Below are 25,937 nucleotides of genomic sequence, written 5' to 3' on the forward strand. Positions count from 1 at the left end.
GTTTGCGATTGAGTTTTTCGCATTGATGCTTCCGACTCGTGTTTAATTCTCTCGTAATGTTGCCACGTTGGATGATAATTTTTTCGTCTTTTCATTCGCCATTTCCTTTTTCTACAAGGTTTTCTTAATTCCAATGTTATTAATGCTCTATTACGACACACCAATTTCGAATTTGCGTTTAGACGCATTCAATTCGTGGGGATGCTGTAGTAAAATCTCGTCGTTTGCAATCGTTTTTTCCGAGAATCTGCCTTTGAAAAATTTTGTGCCATTATTTTTATAATGCGAAATTTTGTGAAGAGGCCGATTATACGAATTCGAATTTTGTGAATAGGCCGTTTTTACAAATGAGAATTTTTTGAATGGGGCGTTTTTCAGATTTTGAGTGTTGTGAATTTCACCTGGATCGACAAATTTTTACTTATTTGTATTTTTTTAATAACAAATGGCGCCCGGTGACTGGGTGGTGGCGCTTCGCGCTCCCGTGGCACAGGTTCAAGGTTCGATCCTCGGGACGGGCAAGGTTGACTCAGCTTTTCATCCCTTCAGTGGGTCGATAAATGAGTACCAAGCATGCTTGGGAACTAAACACTGGGGGTTTCGCGTTCGGCTGACCACCTAACCGGAACATCCTGCACCCCAGAGCCGAAGGTCAAGAAAACTGAAATGGGCACAGTAGGCCTTGGCCCTCCATGGGCTGTCGCGCACTGAGCTTAGTTTAGTTTTTATAACAAATGAACAGATATATTACTTTTATTTATTCCTTTAGTTTTGTTTCTCGTTACTTTGTTTCATATATAAAGATAATAAAAGATAGTTGCATAATTTGCGCTTTCCTTTTTTTCCCTGTATGTTTTTGCTGCCTTGTTATCACTCTCATTTATGTTTTTTATATCTCTAAATTATGTTTATATCTCTAATTTATTGTTTATTTTACAATAAAGAGTAAATTAAATTTCGCCTTTCTTAACATTTTGTTCTAGTTTTCTATTTTATAATCGTCGTTGAACAGCCGACCCAATATTATGGGTTTGCGAGTACTAATGTTCAACTCCGTAGCCTTGTAATTTTGAACCCAATCCAGAAGACATGGGAACTCCTGGATCGAGTATTGGGAGAAATTTGCCTTCGTGGAGGCCTTTTAATGGAACTAACCCGCATTTGCGTTACATGGAGAAGAAGACCACGAGAACTTCTCACTTTTAGCCTGACGGCAAGGGGACTCTAATCCATGATCCGTCTACCACTAAGGATATTTAACGTCTGCACTGTGATCGGTGCAAGCCGGATGCGAAATTCGTATTGACTGGGATTCGAACCCGGTTCTCCTCATTGGAAGGCAAACACTCTTTCCCCTGAGCCATCGCGCCCCTCTAGTTTTCCATTCTCTAATTTACTCTTTAACGTAAGGATGCACAACCTTTTTGAGAGTCGCACACATATTTAGTCTTGTTAGCAGCAAATATAATAATTTTTATATTTACATCAGTGTTCTAAGTACCAAGTTTTTTTTTAATTTTTTTATTTTATTTTTTTATCAGTAACCCTAATAACATATATGCAGAAAATTAAATACTTTTAATTATTTGAAAGTACAAAATAAAATTTATTTAGTATTTTTCAGATATTATTTCTGTTTCTTGAATTATTAGAGGTTTTAAGAATTTTACATAGAAAACGTTTTCTTTTTAGTTTTTTCCTAAAAAAGTCACCAAAACTAGAAAAAAATTGAAACTGTTTAAAAACTCACATTTTCCTTAAGTTTTCGAATTTTTCATGGCGCAATAATATTGTATTAAAATATAGGGATTCTAAATACCACGTACAAAATGCATGGTGCCAACTACCGAAGTGACGAAAAAATTTATATTTACGATTAAATATGCTTAAATTTTATAAAATAGTGATTATTTAAATTTGTGATTAGAAACATTAACGTTATATTAACATCGTAGTTAAGGTAACGGGATCATAAAAGCCATGTAAAAAAGCATCGCAGTAATTAAAAAAAAAATAATATAATAATATTTACGATGAAATTAGCACGGGTAAAGTGCGCCAATAAGTAATCATTGAAATGTGTGATTTTAAATTCGCATGTCGTAATAAAAATCAGAAACTGCCTAACTGTACGCGAGAATGCATAGCAGAAACCAGGGTGTGTGATTTTTTTTGACTTTTTAAAAAAAAAAATATTTTTTTGAGTTTAATCAGATTTTTTTGATTTAAATCGTTTTTTTTTTTATTTTTATTCAAATACACTGCAAGAACTTTGATTTATGATTAAAAAAACTGTATGAATGTTTAATTAAAATTAAATTAATATTAATACTATATTATAACAATATTTAAGATGCTCTAACTACCTAAAACAATTTTTCATTATAATACATAGCTTTGAATGCATAGCAACCATTTTGAAACAAATGCATGATTGAAATTNAAATGAAATAGAGAATTTAAACCCTATTTTTGGCATATTAGGGTAATTTCTTTTTAAGATTACCTCAATCTTTAGAAATATACATTTTCCACCAATAAAATATAATGTAGATTTTAATTCCAAGATTTTAATAATGTAGATGTTTTTTCAATCAAAAGGTAGAATTTTAATTAACATTATTTGTATTTTTTTGTGAAAAAATTCATGTTTATTAATTACTTTCTACAGCTATGCAAGTCTGTCTATATTAAGACAGCATTAAGTGTTTACTTTAATCTGTACTTTCATTCTCAAGAATCAAAAGATTTTTAAAAATGTAATTTCAAATGTGTTGGAGTTTAACACACACCAAGAAAGAAAATAATTTCGTTAACTTAAATTAATTAATGCAGCAATTTATTTAAAATAAATTTAAAAACTAAGAAAAGAAAATAATTAAAGTAGTATCAATAATTTAAAACACTTATTTAACTTTTTAAATCAATATATAGATAAAAAAAATCATTTGATTTAAATCAATGATTTTTTTAAAAAAAATCAGTTGATTTAAATCAAACTGATTTAAATAAACAAACCCTGGCAGAAACTGCCGCAAAAATTATTGAAGAACATTTTAGATTTACAATGCAATCGACACGAATTAAGTACGGCAAAAAGTGATCTATTAAATGCGCGATTTATATTTCACGAGTTGTAATAAATGTATCGGGAATTTAAAAACCACTTGAAAATTAGTATAGTTATAAATGCCAAAAACGATCTAAACGTTACTTTGATTTATGATGAAATTAGGGAAACAGAGTACGTCAAAAAGGGATTATTTATATGGGCGATTTNTCGGTAAATCCGAGTTCTCGTTAAATCCGAGCTCGTTATATACGAGTTCGACTGTATAGTTATAAATGTCAAAAACGATCTAAACGTTACTTTGATTTATGATGAAATTAGGGAAACAGAGTACGTCAAAAAGGGATTATTTATATGGGCGATTTGAAATTTGCTTGTTGAGATAAAAATCGTAATAAAAATATGGGATTTTCAAAATCACGTAAAAAAACGTTCCAATAACTTAGTTTGGAAAAAGATGAAATCGACACAAATAAAGCGTCAAAAAGGGATAAATTAAATGCTTGATTTATAATTTATTAGTCGATAGACTTGATTTATAACTCAGCTTGATTTATAACTCATTCAGAGATTTTTAAAATTTAGCCGTTGAGAACTGATTTTCGGTAAAACCTGAGGAAAGATATGCTTATGCATACCTGCCAAGTCTTCTATTTTATAACGAAGCTCCTGTATTTTACAACAATTTCCTTATTACCTGTATATTCTCAAATTTCTCCGTATTTGCTGGAAAAAAAAATGGTGATAAAATATTCATTTGTTGGCAAAAATACTTTACTTATTTCTCAACAGATGGTGTTATTGCCAGTTCTGTAGTAGGTTGAGTGTTAATAGTTTAAGCATAGCCAACGAGAGTCAAGGCCTCTCAGTAGGTTTGTGACGTCATCATCGGAAGTGTTAGCGAAAAATAAGATAACGTGGTATTCAGATTTGTATTACGAGAATACTATAATAAATAGTTCAAACTTTTAAGCAACGTAAAATATTTTTGCTTTAGCTAATTTAATAACACTTAATAATATTTTGAAATGGTGAATTTTTAGCTTTTTATTAGAATAAATAAGTTTTTTTTAATCACGTTATAACTCAATAAAATGAATATGTAGGACTGTTTGATGCTTTTCATGATGCAATATTTCCATTATTTCATACTAGAAAATGATTGAATAGGAATTTTTTTCTTTTAATTTTAAATCGTGATTCATCATAACTATTTTTAATATCAAAAGAATAAACCTTATTTAAGTGTATAATTTATCATTATCAAATATTAGATTTTATCATATATTTGAAAATAAGAAATGATACATTTTTATAAGGAAACGAATGCGAGACAAATAAAAATATGCTAAATCATGGCAGAAAAGAGACACATAACGAAATTATAATTTTATTGGCACATCCATAAAATTTTAGTCTTAAAATAGGTTCTAAAGAATCCTTTCAGAATCGTATGATATACATTTAAATTTCAAGTGGAAGTAATCTAAACATAAACACTGCAATTATTTACAGATAAATGAAGTTTATATTATTAATATGGGACAAAATAATTGAGCTAAGTAATAATTATAAAGTAATAATTATAAAGTAATAATTATAAAGTAATAATAATAAATAAATTATAAGTAATTTAGCAAAGTATTTTGATCCTTAAGATTGTTAAACTTTAAAATAGTATTTATTATTTTCAAAAATAAATATACCTTTTTTTTATTTCTTGNTTTTTTTTTTTTTGTTTATTATTATAAAAAAGTAAAATATTTCCAAATCTTAGGTTTTTCTAACATATAAATTTATTGATGACAAAAAAAAATATTTTCCAAAATAAGTAGAAAATTATTAGTCTAATATTCTGGAGCAGAAATTCTTCAATAATTAAAAAAAAATCACGCATTGTAAAAGACAAGAAAATATCGAATATTTTTTATGAACTACATTCGAAATTGTCTACAAGTTTTTGTTAAATCGTAGGTTTTTTTAAAAAAAATTAAGATAAAAAAATATAAAAAGCATTTATTAAAATCATTTTTCCTGTTACTCCATAAGATACATCTCATTCATTACTAAATTTATATAAGATATATTTGAATGAATTTATATGTATTACATATAAATTTATACATATGTATAAATTTATATATTGTTTTAAAGCTTGTTCATATAAACTCTTTTAGACTTATAAGATAAACATAAAAATGGGAATAATATGAGAATAGCCCATTTAATGTGGAGCAAACTCAAAATTTATTCATACCATATGAAGCATGAACAAGAGTTTCATTAATATTCATTTAAAATTATAACGTACAAAAATTTAAATGGCTAACAATGAATTAAATTCCTTTTTTATTAGTATGATTTAATGCATCCGAGTTTTTTTGCTTTCAAGTATGAATGTTTATGAAATTTTACTCTTATGATTGTAAGCTATCGTTAAGAATAAGTTCAAGTGCCAATCAACATTGTTATAATTTTTTTTTCTTTCAAAAATATAACTAAAGTTTTATCTATTAGTTTTTAAAATAATAAAAATTTTAACTCTTAAATGACATCTGATATTTGTATATATATTTAAACAAGACAAATGATGTTTGAATTNAGGGAAAAAATGATCAACATATTTAATTTAACCCATTCACCAAACGTAGTTTTCTTTACATATGTATATATATAAAGAAATATATATATATATATATATATATTTAAACAAGATAAATGAAGTTTAAATTTGTTTTATTTCACGTTTAAAAGTTTTGCATAAGAACGAATGCTTTCTTTGCTAGTTTTATATATATTCTAATATTCGCTAACAATAAACAATAATACCTGAAACATTGTAATTCTTAAATACAATTTCTTTCATTATTTAATTAAAAAGCTTATTTTAAAGTCTGCAAAAATGAATATTAAAATACAAAAGATAAATAACACTTATTAGACTATTAACAGTTATTTCATAACTGCCTCGTCAAAGGGAATTAATCCATTTTCGTTTAATTTCCTCACTTTTCGGCAGCTTAAAAACTGATACTTTAGGCCCATTTTTGTAGTTCCCTTTACATTTTGGAACTACACATGCATATGATGGCAAGTTGTAAAATAATGCTATATATATTTTTGATTATGGTCTATAACGGCAAATCCGACGGACAAGCCAGGCTGTTCAATGAATGACAAATATATGAATTGGGGGCTAATCGCTTATCAGCTATACACCGCAGTATGTGACGTCACTGAATAGACCTTGGTGATCTCAACAACCTTATTTCTCGGTGGCTATGGTTTAAGCCACGATGGCTCGGGATTGAGCGTTTGCTTTCCATTGAGGTGAACCTAGGCTCGTATCCCAGCGATGACTGTTCGATACGAATTCTGCATCCGGTTTGAACCGACCACAGGGCTAATGTGAAGTATCTTCAGTGGTAGACTCATCACGGGTTAGAGTCCCCTTGTCGCCAGGCTAACCGTGGGAGGTTTTCCTCTACATGTAACTCAAATGCAGGGTAGTTCCATCAAAAAGTCCTCCATGAAGCAAATTTCTCCCAATACTTGATCCAGGAGTTCCCTTGTCTTCTGGATTGGGTTCAAAATTACAAGGTGATAGAGTTGAACATCAGTAGTCGTAATCCCAAAATTTTGGTCGGTTAGTAAAATCTCCTTTATTCTTTTTCTCCAATGTTGGCAGGTATGCTTACGGGGAGGGGAAATAATTTCTCAAAAATAATGCACAGATATTATTGAAAATTTACACTTTTAATAGGTATATTTTTACTGGATATTAAATAAAAACAATTAAAAATAATAATTATAATAATAAATAAAACGGCAATTTTTGTCAAAGTTGTGTGTAAATTTCAAAAGAAGCGCGCAAAATTTCACTTAGGTCATCTACCCAGGGTGCGTAGCATTTTGGAAAAGTGCTTAAAGGTGCTTATTTTTGATTTTCGTTTTCAAAAGTCCTTAAAGGTAATTTTTTTTGGTCGGGGTCTGTAAAAGTGCTTAATTTTTTATCTTTTAAAAAAGATATTTTTTCCTTTGTCGTGTTGATTGTCGTTCTAAATTACCAAAAATGCATAATTTTCATAATTTTCTTTGCAATATTTTTAGAAACTAGTTATTTTATCATGATTATGTAAAGTTTTTGAAAATGTTTTTGAATTTTATTGATTTTATGTTTATAAATTACGAACTTTAAATGATAGAAAGAAATTTGATTACTNTATTTTTTAAAAACTAGTTATTTTATCATGATTATGTAAAGTTTTTGAAAATGTTTTTGAATTTTATTGATTTTATGTTTATAAATTACGAACTTTAAATGATAGAAAGAAATTTGATTACTGCACAGATCATAATTATGATTTTCTTTTTTTTGGAAAGTGATTAAAGATATTTTTGAGTGCTTAAAAAGTACTTAAAAGGTGCTTATTTTTTGTTGAAAAATCTGGCTACGCACCCTGCTTTCGTCTTTATTCCTAAAGTTCTGAGAAAACTTTATTTTTTTACTTTCCTACCTAAACTGTCAAAACTAATGTAGTTTCAAAAGTAGTTTTTCTCCCAATTGAGATGTGGAGATTGTCCCAAATACTGAGTACTCAAATTTTGGCCCGAATTCTTAATATTTAAAAAAGTTTTTTATTTCTTAAAAACAATAACAAAAAGTACAATAAAGTAAAATCTATTCTGAGAAAAATTCATCAAAGTTTTATATGTAGATGAGATGTTCTAATTCTATTACATATTCTATAAAAGCAAATATTTGATTATAAAATTTGATTAATGTTCTTGATGTTTTAAATAATGAATTTTTATTTTGGATGTGATTTTACATCTTTAAATAAATTTATTATTTATATTTAAAAAAAAAAAAGAAACATAATGACTATATTTATTGTTGGTATATTTATTTCTTGGTAACTGAAGAAAGAATCAGATCTCAAATTTAGAAACCTATTTAGTTTTTGAGAGTGTAAAGAATAAGATGTGTTAACTCTACTTTTGTGACAACATTGAAACAAAACTTCTGTTCAAAACAAATAAATATTTTTTTAATAGATATAATTGTTGGTAATTAGAGAATAAAAAATTAAAGAATGTAAATAACTGTTTCTTTATGAATATTTTTAAAAGGGATGTGATGTTGCACTTTCTAAACTTACTAGTTTCTTAATAATTTCTCTAAACACATATAATAGTTAGAAATGAATAAGTAAACATAAACAGTATATGAGTTTAAATAATTTTATTGTCGCTAAACAAAAATCAATAGAAATCATTTTATGATCTTAATTGACTGAAAATTGTTAATATCGGAAAATTTTGTGATTAAAAAAATAAGATTAATGAAAAGGATTTGAATTTTATTTTTTTCAAAAATATAGGAAAGGCAAAAATGCAGAAGAACTCTGCTAGGCCCGCAAAAAGCTTTGGCTTCATCAACCAAACATTTTTGATTATAAATAGTTGTTTACATTTCTTTCCTAAATCTTTACTAATAAATCTGTACATTCATAAAATTTAACTCAGTAGTTTTAAAAATATAAATAAGTGTATAGGAACAGACATTTTCGGGCAGCAGTATTTAATTATGCAAAAACTTAATATTTTTATTCAGTATTTTTTATAAACTTATGACATCGTATTTTGAGTAATTTATACTACAAAATATTTCTTTTAAAATATGGACGTAGAAATTCTTTCTTTCTGGGAAATCATTCATAGTATGTTTTGGACAGCTGTACATGAAATTCCCTTTTAACTGACTTCTCTAAAATATTGTTTTTTCTTAAATAATGTCTTATGATTTTATGTTTTTGTACTGGAGCATGTCTACTGAGATAGGACAATAAATATATTTCTACAAAATAAAAAAAAAATGATCTTCTTGAACACATCTATTATTTAAAAAAAATAAATAAATAAATGAGCTATCACTTCAAAGCATCGACCTACTACTAAAATTGGGAAAGGGGTGCTAATTCTCATTGTACTCCCTTGGCACACAATGAGATTAATTATTAGATATTTATAGTAAAATTTTTTTATATCTGAATTTGCTAGGTCGGTAGGGCCCTGGGCTCATGTTCAAGAGGTCGTGGGTTCGATCCTCGCCGGCCGAAGACTCCCCGTGTAGTAAATGGGGGACTGATGCATGTTAAATCTGCCGAGTCGCTAAGTCCTCCAGTTCCCATAACAAATCATACTTCCGGGGATACTGATCCAGGAGTTTCCTTGTCTTCTGGATTGGTTCAAAATTACAAGGAGTTGAACATTAGTAGTCGTGAACCCAAAATTGGGTCGGCTGTTCAACGACCGTTGTAAAATATAAAATTGAAGAGGCACATGAATGAGAGCTACAGTGTCTCAGGGGATAGAGCATTCTCCTCCCGATGAGGTGACCCTGGTTCGAATTCTGCTCCCGGCACGCATCGACCACAGTGGTGACATGAAATATCATCAGTGATAGATGGATAACGGATTAGAATCCTCTTGCCATCGGGAGGTTTTCGAGGTTTTCCTGTCCATGTAATGCAAATGCGGGTTAGTTACACTAAAAAAGCTCCCCATGAAGGCTAGTTTGTCCCAAAGTTTGATCCAGGAGTTTCCTTGTAGGTTGGGTTCAAAATAACAAGGCTACAAAGTTGAACATTTGTAGTCGTAAACTTAGATATGTTTTGTTGATTTGTTTACTTAAATATATTCATTCTGAGGATCTCAGTGTTAAAAGAAAACATCCCCTGCAGTTAACGGTTTAAATTATGGATATCATCGGAATAACCGTGAGAAGTTTCTTAGGTTCAATACTTGACTTAATTAAGTGAAAAATAAAATCGTCGGAGTGTGGCCTCTGATGTCCTATTAACCTATAAATAAGAGGCGATGGGGTTTCGGCGTTTAACTTTCTTTTTGTAATATCTTGTTTAGTGCAGGTTAGGAGGTTATATGATTTTACTTTCTTTTTTTATATAATAATCATATCTTAAGAATATTTTTAGTCGGCGAATTTTTTCATCATCACACAAAATGTGATTTTTTTTTCAGGGGGTCTAAAATTAGGTCAGGGGATCTAAAATTACTCGAGGGTCTATTCACGCGATTTTAAAATCCAACATCGTGATTCATATTCATGCGATTTTTAAAAATCCAACATCGAACAACAAAAATCCAATTCAAATTAGTTACTATAAAGGTGTCATATTATATAAAGGTGTCATTGGTAGAAAGTTTAATTATAAATTTTAGTTAAAAAAAATTGTGATAAATACGAAACACGTATGGTATATAAATTGACATCTTGATATCGATTTTTTTTTTTTTGCGCATAAAATTTTGTGGGATTTTCACTTTGTGTCGCCATCAACCCTGTTTTTTTCTTTTCTTTTTTTCCTTTGCAAAATAATAAATAAATATAGGGTCCTCAGTTCCCCTTTATAAAAGTTCCGGTTTAGATAATAAAATGTTTTCTTCTTTTAATCTTATTTTATTCACGAGTACTAAAAATTCTGAAGCAAATAAATCGGCTTGAACAGATGAGATACTTCTATCATTTCGCAAAATCTACGGATGGTTGCCCAGTTCAACGTATCAAGCATTTCTAATTTTGGATTCGTTAATTAAGAATTTTTAATAGAATTGCGTCGAAAATAGAAAAATTATATTGGTAGGCCGTTACAGGCACTATGAAAAGGTGAAAAAAAGAGTGCCCTGATCTTGTGAAGCAAAATCCCCAAATATCTTGAAAAATTGAGGTTGTTATGAAAAAACCTAAAGTTATATTTTCTCACGTTTTCACTTATTCTTTCTAAGAATAAAGACAAAATCTTATCGGGCTGAAAGCATTCTTACTTACTCAAAGCGATTTTTAGTGTGTAATTCAAATACTTCTATTTTATGGAGGCAATTTTTTAAATCTAAATTTATATTACTGTTAAATAAATATAGAAAAATCATTCTGCTAGCCAGCAGCTGCTCATCAAGGTTTTTATGTTAGTATAAATTTGTACATATTTATTTTTTGTAGTCTTAATGTTTAAATATTATGTTTGATTAAATTGCTTTAAATATAATGTCAATTTCCAATTAAAATACTTCGTCAATTACTGCTTGAAAATGTAGGTATAAGATTTTTTTTTCTTAAGAAAAAAATATTTTTGAATATTTATGTATGAAATTTATTTTTATGAAGCACATAAAAATTATTTGAAAAACTGTTTGAACCATAAAATGATTTAAAGAAAAAAAAAACAATTTAAAAATTTAATTTTTTTTCTAGTGGCATCATCCGTAGAGGCTTCTGATAGAAATGGTTAAATTAAATTCTAATTTATTTAAATGAAAATTCAAAATTCAAATTCTTTAATTATTTGTAGCATTTATTTTAAATCATTTATGAGCAAAAATCAATCAATCAATATTTAAAATCAATTAAAATTTACAGCAATAATTTATGAGTAAAAATGTAGTAATGTACAGTCGGCAAGGAAAAAAAAATATATCACCCTGAATAGCTTTCGTTCTAATAATCGGATTTTCACGAACAAAGTGCCAATATTAATGGCTCCTGGGGTTGACCTCAAATATATAAATTAATTAGTACTAACTACTAATTAAGTTACGAAATCGTGACCCTTGCAGTAGGGGGGGGGGTAGACAAAATTTTGGAAAAATTGGGTCGCAATGAAGGTTTATATATTTGGCGATAGTCCAGAAAACAGCCAACAAATGAATATTTTAAGATAACCCATAGACTAATTCAAAAGAGGAATACCTAATTTTACTCGGTTGCTAAGCAACCAAGTTCTGACTATAAAAAAAATTGAAATAATGTTCTGCGATTGCTTGGAGAGATTTATTTAATAGTTAATAGAAAATATTTCGAAGTTTCTAGGCAATAGACAATTTTTAAGTTGATTTTTGTCCAAAAGGCAAAATTTTTTTTTTCTTTTATTCTCACTTGAAAAGAAAATTCGAATCAATTTATAAATTATTTATGATTTTCTAAGCTTTTAGAATTTAAATACAAGAACTTTTTATCTGACATTATTTAGATTTTTTATGTTTTTACCGTATTTATACTAGGATTACATACTAAAATCAAATTTGCATAATATATTATAACTATACAAAATTTTAGGGATAATCATTTTTAAAGCTTTAATCGATTCTTCTTCGAGTCTTCTAGGCAAGAAAATTTAAAGAAACAAAAAAAAAGTGCTTGAAAAATAAAATGTAGACTGTATAGTAATTATAATGCACCTTCACAAGGTTTTCTATAATTTACGATATTTCTTTTTTCTATAACTCAAGGAATTGCTGAATGTTAATTAGCATTTTAAAAACATTGAAATATGTTGTTTTTAAGAATAAGATATTGAAATAATATGTTGCATATTGTATGATTCGTTGTTTAAAAAATCTCTTCATTCTGCTTGATATTTAGGTTACATGATTTTCTTGGATATAGATGAATTGCAAATAGCATCCTCATGTTTCGATACATCGTGAAACTTACGCTCACAAATTCACCATAAAATGTGAATGTTCTTCAATTACGATAAGCTACATTTACCACCAAATACCGCTACTATGATATTTTTTTGTTTTGTTTTCTTATACATACCTGATGCGATACTCTTTTTTTTTTTTTTTTTTTNGATACTGAAATGGCACAAAAACTTAAAAGATAAAATTTTCAATTCCATTAACTCCTCAAAATATCTGGTCTCAAAATTTTAATTTTAAAGTTAAAGATAACTTTTACAATATTGATGCTACGTTTCTCTTACGTTTTAAAAAATCACACGAATCCTGTTAAAATATTAAAATGCATATATTTACTTTAACAAGCGTATAATCCCTATCAAAATAATGATAAAGACCCAAATGTGAAACAGTATATTTGATGATAAAAACTCAACTGGCTTCAAAAAATATGAAGAGGGAAGTAAAAGTCGACATGTTTCGAGCGTTTAAATATAAGCTCCCGTTCTCAAGACTTGTCAGGCGTGAATTACTTGTGACTTTAATTATTGGACTTTAATTATTGGACGCTCAAGACATGTCTATTTTTATTATCATCTATTATTTTTTAAATGTATTAAGATTTTATATTTTCGATTCAGTTTCTTGGGATCATCCATTTAGTAACACAACATATTAAATTATTTCACTCGCTATTAAAATAAGTTTTACGCAAGATATAGACGTAGGTTCTTAGATTGAAAAAATAATAATTCACTACTTTCTAAAAAAAAATCAATGCAGTACAATTTTTTTAAGGTATTTTTTATCAATTCCGAAGTTTATTCTACATATATTTTAGGGTATACTTTAGGAGTATTTCGATCGAGTTTATTTTTGCAACCTTATTTGCTTAAAATAAATTATTCAAACTATATGATTTAATACATTTATAGTATAATAGTAAACGGGGCTTCCACCGCATATCCTTAACCTTGATACCGCTATCATTAAATAAATGGAATAAGCTTAGATAAGTAATAAAAGTTAATTTTTTTCTCATTTTGTTTTCATGGAATAATGTTTCGATCAAACAGATTTCATTCTGGAAAAAACGAAATTATTGAGTAGGTTCCTTGGAGCAATATCATTCTTATTCCCTTAGGACGAAATATAGGAAAAATTGGTTTTCACAGTTTCTGTAAAAAGTGCGTTAACCTTCTAGCCGTGTATTTTTTTTCTTTATTTTTTCTTTATCAAAATAAGTTCGAAAATTGCGTATTTTTTATTGCATTTTTTCAAAAATCAGATGGTTCTAAAATTAGCACGGCTTCGGAATCTTTTTCCAAATTTCAATTTTTAGTATTTGCTGCTTAACAAAATAAGGCATTTTCTTAATAACAAATTATACTATAATAATATCTTGGGAATCCTGCTAAAGTTAAAAATTAAACAAAATAGTTTAGTATATTATCCGGAAAAAAATCTACATGCTGTCATAAAAAAAGAGTAAAAGATATGATGAAATAATTAATTGGATAGTTCTTTGAATCACAAGTGGTCAGATAATTAAAAATTTAATTTCACAACTAAGATGTTAGGATGACATTTAAGATACTGAGAGATTTTAAGACGCTCAAAAATTTTAGATACGTATTCGACAGCTTTTTATGTTCGGTATCTTTATACTCTTTGTAGTGACTTATAGAAAATCAACACTATTTTATATATTCTATGTTGAAGTCACAAGAAACTAAAAAAAAAAGGAAAAAAGAAGAAAATCAGTAATTTATATTCTTTTTTCGAAAAAAATAGTATGCTTAGTAAATACGAGTAATCGGCTGCTTCGCAGCAAATAATTTTAAACAGCGGAATGTTTTTAATTTCTTAGCGAGGTTTTATTCTCAGTTTTCTTTTGAAAAAACTTGACAATAATTTAAAAAGGAACTTTACTTTAAAGAAAACCTAAATTAAAGTACTAAAAAAATTGATTAGTATATTAATCAAGAAATTATATACGTAGTAGCGTAAAGAATAAGAGTTTTAAAAATGTTAAAATTTAATTAAATCGTTGGTAAAAAAGTTCTGCGAAACTCTCCCGGACTGGTGATTAAGTTTTTTTTTAAGATTATGATGATATATAAGATGTTGAGAAATTTTAAGATGCTTAAAAATGTTGACTATGTGTTCGTATTAATAATTATAAAATATATATTGGAGAAATTGATAAATATATTATTCCAAATCTATGCATACGTATGTATATTATTAAAATTGTATCAATTATTGAGAAAACAAACGAAAAAAAAAAAAAATATAATCACATGAAATAAGCACAATCTGGAGTATTATCATATTCCATCAGAAGCATGCTTTTCTGAAACTCGACATTCCTTGAATAAAATATTTTTTAGTCAATAAAATGTTTTATTCAAATTTCTTTTCTAAATGAAATTGCAAATAATTTTTTAGATGAAATGAAGCATCGTATTTTATAGTTTAAAAAAAATAAAGATAAAAAGATTACTAATCGGTTATTAGCGAAAAAAATATGAATGAAATTTTACGCTACGCGCGCGAAGTCAAGTTCCTCTAGTAAGTTAATCACATTTTAATATTAATCGCTCCATTTAAATATTTCTTCATTGTCGCCAAATTATTTTTTTAAAAATAATTAATTTTAACTTTTCCCAGTTTCTACTAAATAGAAACAGTTGAAACTTTAGATTTTTCAACTGAAAAATATGTAGATTAATATAGTATAGAAAAAATTCATACCTTATAATTCAAAAATTTTTCATCCTCAATTTAATTTAATACAAAAATTATAAATGATTATTAAAAATTATTTTTTGCATGAAATTATCTTTGGATAAATGAGTTTTATGAGTGGGTGCACTTTTTTTTAAAATTGCTTAATTAGTTTTTAAAATATGACTAAAAACGCAAAAAGTGAAATTAACATTAAGGGGTTCAAACTTTGAATAGCTCTCCTGACCAAACTTTGGGGACCATATTTTTCAGATTGCGGCTACCCCCTATATTTTGAAGATTAAGAATCCAAATATGTAAAAAAAAGGAAGGAAAAAAAGTGTTTATTCCGAGAAAGTACGTTTTTGTGTCCAATTTCTTTAATAATAATTGATAGTTAGCACTAAACGATTAGCATATTTGAGGTCACCCCCAGAAACCCTTAAGATTGGGCGCACTTAGTACGTGAAAATCCGATCATTAGAACGCAAGTTATTCAGGGTGATATATATATATTTTTTTTGCGGACTGTACACCTTGCCGCGTAAATACGTAATAATTACTTAATGACGTAATATGCGGAATTTACCTGATATTAGAGGAAAATAGGGTTGTTCGTACATCTACAACTGATTCCGTTTTTCAAAAGAAAAGTTTTGTAAATGTTACATTTTTGAGATAATATATATTTTGCGAAGGATCTCTCATAAAGACAGGATATTTAGTGAAGGGTTCATTTCAACGATAAAAAAATATTCCATGGAGGCGGGAACGTTGGTGGATTTAAATTTCTCTAAAAATAGTTTATGATTTCTTTTTTTTCTTCTGTCATATTTAGTTCATATCATTTACATTTAATTATATGCCATTTTTTACCAGGTCAATAGTTTTTAAAAAATTTAAAGAAATCTTTTATAGCACGCAGCGAACTGGTTTGCTGGCCGAACAAACTGAAACGAAATTCTAGGCAGGGTAATACTTCAAGATGATTTTTAAATTGTTTACTCACATGTTTTTGCTATTATTTTTTTTTTAGTTTACATCTAAATCTTTTTCTTTCGTGAGTTTTAGTAGTTTAAAAAATTTTGATACAAAAATAATTGTATCAATAATTGTTGCTAATATACTTAAATGGGGTCTTTTCCAAACATTTTATCAAATGCACATTTATAAAAGTTATTTAACTGTTTAAAGTATTTCAACCTCTCCATGACGAAGGTGGATATGAATATGAAGATTTGTTTAAAGCATTAAATCGCATATAAATAAAAAATAAATACACTAATTCGTATGATCATTTAAAACAATCAATACAGAAAACAAGCGGGAACACTAGTTTTAATTTCACATTAAAAAATTTGAGTAATTTTCAAATGAAATAAAAAAAAACTCTAATTTGCGTAAGTATTAATTTTGTACTCATAAGGAAAAAAATATCTTTTTACCTTACATCCAAATCGCAAGCCAATCAAAAATGTATGTAAACCAGTATATCTGCACAGTAAATAATTTAAATTTCCTAAAAGCAAAATAAATAAATAAATTAAATAAAATAAATATACAAAAAGAGCATAAAATAAAAGTAAAGTAAAATAAAAAAACATCGATTATAATGATGCAGATTTAATAGTTTTTTATTAGTTTTGTGTTTTCTTGTAATACTAGAACAAAAAGAAATAGTGTTGATTTTTATAATAGCAGTAAACAGTGTGTGTGAATCAAGATAAGTATAAAACAATTTTAGAAACATTGAAACAACATATAACGTTATACCAGTGTTTCATAATGCATATTTACTTTTATTTTATCAGTGCTGTGTTGTTTTCGTAATGCTAAAACAAAAAATGGTGAAAGTTATTTGACATAAGTTATAGGAGTGCTATAAGTTATTAATATTTATGTCAACAAATAATTCTTCTTTGCGACAAGTTATAAAGTATCACATACGATGGTATAATATTTATATATTTATACAACTACAAAATAGCATTCTTATCAAAAGGAAGAAAAATTTCTAGTGTTAAAATATGAAAAACGCGTTTTTTCTTGCCGCTTAAAAGACACTTATATTTATCAAATGAATTGAAAAAAAGATTTTTTCGTGTTTACAATGTCAGCATAAATCAAACTAAGAAAGGGAACACGCAATTTTCTTCTTTTTTTCTTTTTACTGCGTGGAACATTTTTAACATAAGATCGAGAATGACTTTTTGTACTACGGGACAATTCATTAATTTCATTTAATGGTTCTGTCAGGGAGACATCCGGATCATTTTAATTCCGGAATCGAAACATCTGGATCCAATGATTTAGTTCCGGATTCAGCATTTTTTGATTAAAAGAGTTATTTGCAGCAGAGTTTTAATAAATTACAATGCTTAAGTTTACGAATGCCTTTTTTCGAGTTCATTTGTGTGCATTTTGCACTATAAAATACTTTATATGAATAAAGAGATCAAATATTTTATTTCAAGTATGTAATTTTCGTTTATTTTTTAAAAATTTAATAAACATGAAATAAGTTAATGTTATATTGTTAAGGAATTACCAATCGGTACACATTTCCTGAATTTATGTGAAAGTGTGTTATCTTTGTAATATCATAACTAACAAACTTCTTATTAGAATTCATGTGGATATTAAGTCTAGAGATGAAATGATACGGTATCAAATAATGCATTCTTACAATTTTTTAGATTGTGAGAATTTCCATTCTAAAGTTACTATAAAATACAGTTGCTAGTTTGTTCATCCATTTAAACGTAATACTTGAGGTTATAGGAGCATTTCTTTACCTTTACGGTTTTGAATCCGTTTACAACTGGTGTGGTTGAAAAATCACGAATGCAAACTATTTTTCAAACATTTACAACAATCTAGGTTCAAATCTGTAATAAATCTAACTGNAGACATGATGTGTGTATGTAATTTAATTTCATTGGCTCGTAAGCCTTTATTTTATTTACTTATTATTTTGAGCTCTTGAAATATATGATCAAGGTAGATAGATCCCAAATTATGAAAAACTATATTATCATAATATTTATTTAAACTAATATATAAAACCATAAGATTGTACATTTAACTAAGTTTCGTATTCAAGGCTCCTAATTTTAATAACTATACAAATCTGTAGTTTTTAAGGCATAACACAAATCTCAACTTTTTCTGAAAGTTTAATTTAATTCAAATTTTGCTTTTATTACAATAGATACAATATTCTTTACACAATGCATTGTGAAATAAGCTTGAGTAATAAATATCATTAAAAAAAGATCAGTTTTAATTGCCAAAAAATGATTTTTGTCCCACTGTGTGGCGGCGTCTCTGAAAGCCTCATCATCTGAGCCTGCGCTAGTTATTGATTTTTCACTCGGTGATTTCTTCCTAGAAGTCGTTCTAGCGGACTAGTGTTTTCGTAAGCAAAATTTACAGCATGGTATATAAAAACGTGTGAATCCGAAATTACAATGGAGATTCCTTTAGCATCAATCGACGAAATGAATTCTCCTCGGAGAAAAGAAATTAAGGACAGGTAAATGATTATCTATTGAGGTGAACAATTTCCCTACCTCAAATGATAGAACTATTTTGTCTTTATTACAGATTCAATCTACTTTTCCTGATCTTAATTCTTCATGGAGTTGGTACCTTAATGCCTTGGAATATGTTTATTACTGCCAGATCAGTGAGTTAAAATTTTCTTTTTTTTAACTTTTTCTCTCCGATATTTATTTAAAAATATATTTTAAAATTACGCAAGCGTAAAAATGTTTCATTTTAATCCGTAGTTTAAAGTATTAGCCCGAAATTTTCACACCTTATCTTTCCATTATGTATTGCTTCTACCCTACAGTTTAAAGAGGAATTTTTGAATGTTAGCGATAATAAATTAATTTATTTTTCCTCTTTTTCTTTTGTGCAAGAAGGAAGTTTTTCTAGTTCTAATCTGTGTTTAAAATATTTCAATAAAGAAGATTTAGCCTGAATTTTTAGTTATATATGATTAGTACTTGAGATTAGCTTTTCATTTTTGTGAGAAACATTACATTAAATATGTTAGAAATTTCAGTTAATATTTTTAAATTTTCAACTAGCTACTAGCTAATATTTTTCTGTTTAAAATTTCTTTAGATGCAGACAGAATTTATATAATAAACTTGCGTAAATTGGACTATAATGTTTATATTATGTTCTAGATCATGCTTGAACATATCTATTCGCAACTTTTATATCGAAAATATTGCTTGTATTATAACAGAGCATGCGATATTTTCGAAAATATATTAAAGATCCATGCTTCTTTTTAATGAATTATTGCCATCCGAAACCTTTGTTCAAAACAAATTTATTATTATTTTAATTCGCATAAAATATTTTTATTTTTAAAAACACGTTATAGTCGACCTTGTTTTTAGGTTTTAATAAAGGGGGAAAAAAGTAATAATTTTCATTAGAGAAAACCTGCGCAAATATAATATAAATAGATGGTGTATTCTACACTAGGGTGCACTACGAGCTCTTTACTGCCTATACTTCCAGGTTACTATTTCCGGTGTATTTTGAAATCATTTAGCTCACAACGCGATCGAGTATTTTGAGACTATCTTGAGCAGTTTTTCTTGTATACGTGTATTTGTTACCTGATTTATTATTTGTGTTCTAGGAAAAAATCGTTATAAGAATCGTTATTTGAAAAAAAAAATGGTTGCAAAACACTTTTCTTGTCAACAATATACCAACTTTGAAATTTAAACCTATATGTTAATTTGTAAGATGAACTTAAGCTTGCTGGCTGCTCGAACACTATGCTAACACTAATATATGATGGTGCACGACTTGTAACAGGAACAAACAGTAATAAACAAGTAAAAAGAGGCTAAATCGGGACCGCTGAAAAGACGAGTTGTTTCTAAATCTAGTAATCATGTGTCAGCATTTTTAACAATACATCTATAAATAACTAAAACAAATTTTCTTTTCAAACTCAACAGAATTACTTAATATCATTAATGTCTCATGAAATACAGCAGATTTGAGCTCAGAAAAAGACATAATTTGATTATTGAAAATAAAATTATCTGTTTAAAAATATCACCTCGCAGAATTAGCTGTGGTAAGCTGCGCTGTACTTTCTAACCGGAAGTAGAGCAGGTCAAGATCTCGTTATTGTTGTTTACATTTATATTGAAAACGCCATCTATATTTTCAAATATATGTAATATACCTTTAAAAAAATTTCTGAAATATTCCGAATTTTCATTCCAGATTCAAAATTTCCCAGAATCATAGTTAAAAAAAAATTCATACTTATTTATTATTTTTATTTCGCTTTTATTTTTTTGAAATATGTTATTAAAAGCATTGGCAAAACTTAGTCGCATTTTTAATTAAATGTTGCCATTTTTTTCTTACTTAATCCTTTTTTTTTTAAATAATGTTTTTTTTTTTAAGAAAAAAAAACTTAAATTTGGATTCAAATATGTTATACCTATGTATGTCCTACTTTATTACTGAATAAAAAGTTGCCGCATTTTAATCGTTTTCATATTCCAATTAATATTTTGTATTTCCATTTCACTTTACTTTTTCTTAAAGTATAGGACATAGATATAAACGTCATAGATATATTAGTCCCTGGTAAATGGATATATTTTTCTTTTTATTTCTCTTTTACCTTTTGTTCACTGATAATGAGTGTACAATGCTTTTTCCCCGCACACCCTCTCGTAAATAAAAGAGAAAAGGATTTCCGCATGCCTCTCCTTTATGCTAGATTGACAGCAGCTTATCAGAAAACCACTGATTCTTTCAGACACACACACAAGAGAAAATAAAACATTTATCCTTTCCCTGGCCCTCTCAACCTAAAGATCTTAAAGGTCATAGAAGAAACATAGAAATTTTCTCTTTATAAACTGGAAGAAAATATCCTCATCCACATTCATTTTTCTCTGTTCAACTTCAACAATGAGTCAAATTTCCGCCACTTCCCTCAATCATTCTAGTTCAAAATGGGGAGAAAACCGAGCGAAATTTCCCCCGGTTTTCTGGATACCGGATAAATGGTTCAGTACTGTATTTATATATATGTATATGTGCATATATATGTGTGTATATATGTATATGTGTGTATATATGTATATGTGTCTATATATGTATATGTATATATATGTATATGTGCATGTATGTATATGTATACATTCGTATGTATATATATGCATGTTTATGCATACGTATATGTATACATCTGTTTGCGTATTTATATGTATACATGTGTATGCATGTGTATTATGCATATGTATGTGTATGCGTATGTATGTGTGTGCGTGTGCATATGTTTGCATATGTATGTGTGTGTTTATGTATGCGTGGGGATGCATGTGTATGTACAGGTATGCATGTGTGCGCGTATGTATCTGTATGTGTATGCGTATGCATGTGTATGTGTATACATGTGTATAGGTATGCATGTGTATGCATATGTATAGGTATGCATGTGTGTGCGTATGTATTGGTATACTTGTGTATGCGTATGCTTATGCATGCATAAATGTATACACGCGTATGCATATGTATACGTTTATACATGTATATGTAGACATGTGTATGTATGTGTGTGTATATATATATATACACTGAGTGGCCAAATTATGACCACCCCTTCAGTACGCTGTTGGGCCACCTTTTGCGCGTATTACTGCCTTAATTCGTCTGGGCATGGATTCTATGAGATGTTGGTAGGTGGTAGAAGGTATGCCAGACCATGCTCGCTGAACTGCACTTGCCAATTCCTGCAAATTTGGTACTGAATCCATCTGTCTGAGCGCCCGTTCAATTCCATCCCACAAATTCTCAATTGGATTGAGATCTAGGGATTGTGCTGGCCAACGAAGCAAGTTAAATTCTTCGTCATGCTCTTCGAACCATCTGAGGACGATGCCAGCTTTATGACAAGGAGCGTTGTCCTGCTGGAAGTATCCGTCCCCGCCAGAGTACACCATTGACATAAACGGATGTACTTGATCTGCGATGATACTTAAATACCCTTGGACATTAAGGCGTTGTGGTACAGGAATTAAAGGACCCATACAATACCAAGAGAGCATTCCCCATACCATAACGTTGCCACCACCAGCTTGAAGTGTCGTGGCAATGCAGTTGGGGTCCATGCTTTCGTGCTGTTTTCTCCATATTCTCATCCTGCCATCTGCGCGATGCATTTGAATTCGTGATTCATCGGACCACATGACCTTCTTCCAGTCATCTACTGTCCAATGTTAGTGCTCCTTTGCAAATTGGAGACGTCTGTGTTTATTGAAAGCAGACAGTAGAGGCTTACGATAAGGTCGTCTGCTTCCATATCCTATACGGCGCAATGTGCGTCGAACAGTCCGTTCAGAGGCGTTCACAAATGCTCCTTGATTAAGATCACTTGCAATTTGTCGTACTGTTGCTCTCCTGTTGCGCTGCACAACCCTGGCCAGCCTTCTCTCTGATCGAGCTTTCAGTACCCTGTGACAACCACAAGTCTGACGTTGAGACCCGGTTTTTTGCTTGATTGTCCATTCTTTGTACACATTAACAACTGCTGCTCTAGAACACTTCACAAGTGCAGCCGTTTTGCTGATACTCGTTCCGACACATCTCGCACCCACAATCATTCCACGTTGAAANCCTTTTCACGTACATGCTTTTTTGGTGTTTACATGTTATTTGATTCTGAGTTCTGTTGAAATAATAATTTTTTTTAGAATCAGCCTAATTTACTTTATAAAATAGTGCGTTTTATAAGTGTTTTAAAAATTATTAGCCCTTCGAAGCATGTTACAAGCGTGCATTCTATATATATATATAATATATATGTATGTATATGTGTTTCTTGGGACTGAAGAAATATGCACATGCATTGAATTATTTTGCTGCAAAAGGGACGCACTTTTAATATAAATTTACACATCTCGCTTCGTATTATTCTCTCTGAGAAGATGTCGATTTTGCTAAGATACGCAATAGCTTTTTAAGTTACAAAAAAAATTTAAAGCAGAATCGAATTTCCTGAGTTGTATGTAATATTGTGTTAAAATATCAGGATATTCAAAATCGCAGGTAAAGAAACAGCAATAACTGCAACAAAAAAAATTTTTTTTTTTGAAAACCTCTTATATAATGTTAAAATCGGCACAAATAGAGCACGTAAAAAATAATAATTTTAATACGCAATTCAGAACTCGCGTGCCGTGAAGCTTATAGTATTTTAAAACATGTGGAATTTTTAAATCACTTGGAAAAGCGTGGCAATAACTACCGAAAAAACTATCAAAAGCGCTTTGTATTCACGGTGAAATCGGCATAAATGAAGCACGTCAAAAAGTGTTACATTTAAATGTGAGATTCGAAATTAAAGGTCGCAAAGCAAGTAAAAAATGTCGGGTCTTTCAAAATCTTAGAAAAGTGTGTAGCAATAATTGTCAAAATAACGATTGAAAAATAAATTGATTTGCGTTAAAATCAGCACAAATAAAGCACATAAAAAAGTGGTTATTTAAAAGAGCGATTCATCTCTCGCGATTTGTAATAATATGTTGAAAATATCGAGATTTTAAAAATGACGTGAAATAGGTACCGATAACCGCCGATAAAAGTCATTTAGATTTGCGATAAAGTTTGCTCAAATTACGAGCGTCGAAAACGAGATTTAAATGCCTCATTCAAGACTTTAAATTATATTTGGAAAAAAATCGCGATTTCAGAAATTACGTGAAAATGGGTAGCAGTAACTACTGAAAAGTCATTGGATTTATGATGAAATCGGCACACACGACAAGCTTCCAGAGTGATAACTAAATTCGAAATTCCTGTATTGTAATAATGTCGTATTAAAAATACTATTGGGATTTTCAAAACTATGCATAAATCCATAGCGTTTACCATAACAAAAAGCTATTGAAAAACTACATTATTTGAGATTGGGTATGTCAAAAACTTAAGTTTTTTTTTAAAAAAAACAAATGTACGTTTTTTTTTAATTTATACTTTTTATTTTTCAAGAATTTTTTTAGTTTTTTTTTCCCTTCAATTTGTTCATATGTGGCCCTATAGGTAGAGTAATTTTTGAGTAGTAAAACAATCACAACTTCTATGTGTGCCCTTTTCGCTGAATAGACAAAATACATCTGTTTTGCATTTATCGGTCTTTGCTTGGGTTATTAAAGTAGACGCTGTCGTGATCGTTGAATTCATTACTCGAACAATTTCTACTTTCATTTTGCCCATTCTATTGTTAATAGCTGTACGAACCATTCTCTCTGTACTGATCACTTCATTCCTTACCGAAGGAACTGCACTATTTATTCAAGATTATGTGTGTTGGCATTTATTAATCCGAGTGACAGAATTTCTTCCTCTTTCCCATGCAATTAAAACATTCTCAGGAATTGAAGCTGCAACTAACAGATAAAGCATACATACATATTTTTCTTTAGTAACACCTAAATTTTCTAAACACAATTGAGTATCTAATTGATCTACTAAATTAATTAAAGGCATGTTTTGGGATTAGTTTAAAATTAGTTTTAATAATTCGCGTACATATAACTCTTATTAACATTTTATCATTCGTGATCACAGAGATGTGATTCTTCCGCGGATTCGCGGATTTTCGCTTCTTTTTCAGATTTTTCCATTTTCCCCGCTAATTTCCGCGGAATTTTTTTTGTTTTTGAAAAAGTTGAAATATTTTATGAGAAATTTAATTTTCCGCGGAGCGAAAGTATTGAAGTCCTCATTCCTCCCTCTGAAGTTTCTCTAAAAATCATTTCCTTGGGGTAAGACTGGTTGACCTTTATACAGGGATGAGATTTTTCCGCATTTTAGCGGATTTCCGCTTTTTTCGCTTTTGTCTCTCGAATTTCAGCCCTTTTATCAAAAACTCCGATAAAACTTTTTTTATAAATATCCCGTTTTTTTTTTTTTTTTTTTTTTTTTAAATTTTTCGTTGAAATAAAATAATTATATTTATTATGATTTTCAAATAAACAGAAAATTCAAACTACGTCCTAACTGCTAACCCTTCCTCATTTTTACTTATTTTAGCTATTTTCTCCACTTTTACGCACAGAAAATAAGATTTCTGTAATTTTATCCGTTTACCGGATAGCTCGTATTTTCGTAATTCAGACGTCGTTGCTTCCTATTTTCTGGCGTGAAAGCAAACGGGGGAGGGGGGGAAGAGGTGTATTTGTGGTGAAAATATTAATTTCTCATTCAATTAATCTTGTAAATTTTCATTTATTATGTCTAGACAAAAACAATACAAACAAGCCTTTTAGAAATCCCAAGTCTAGACTCTGCAAATATCTCGATTCTTATTCACGCGATTTTAATATCAATCATCGATTTTCGTATTTACCTGATTTAAACGTTGCGCATTGCGATTCTTATTTGCGCTATTTAAATATCGTACATTATGATTCTTATTTACGAGATTTAAAAATCCAATATCGTGTTTTGTATTTATGCATTTTTAAAATTGCGATTTTATTATCAAACATCGATTTTCGTATTTACCTGATTTAAAAGTTGAACGTTGCGATTCTTATTCAGGCGATTTAAATATTGTACATTGCGATTCTTATTTACGAGATTTAAAAAA

General features: G+C 29.0%; 1 protein-coding gene across 1 annotated transcript in view; it reads left to right on the forward strand.

Annotated features, from left to right (window-relative positions):
• Positions 1–25,937, forward strand: part of LOC107449511 (Equilibrative nucleoside transporter 2) — a 73,514-nt gene that overhangs the window by 14,657 nt on the left and 32,920 nt on the right. The window contains exon 4 of the mRNA XM_016065042.4: positions 18,890–18,971. Within this exon, the coding sequence (XP_015920528.1) occupies positions 18,890–18,971 (82 nt within the window). The remainder of the gene's footprint in view (positions 1–18,889; positions 18,972–25,937) is intronic.

This window comes from Parasteatoda tepidariorum, chromosome X2 (assembly GCF_043381705.1).
Source record: "Parasteatoda tepidariorum isolate YZ-2023 chromosome X2, CAS_Ptep_4.0, whole genome shotgun sequence".
In the NCBI taxonomy this organism is placed as follows: domain Eukaryota; kingdom Metazoa; phylum Arthropoda; class Arachnida; order Araneae; family Theridiidae; genus Parasteatoda; species Parasteatoda tepidariorum.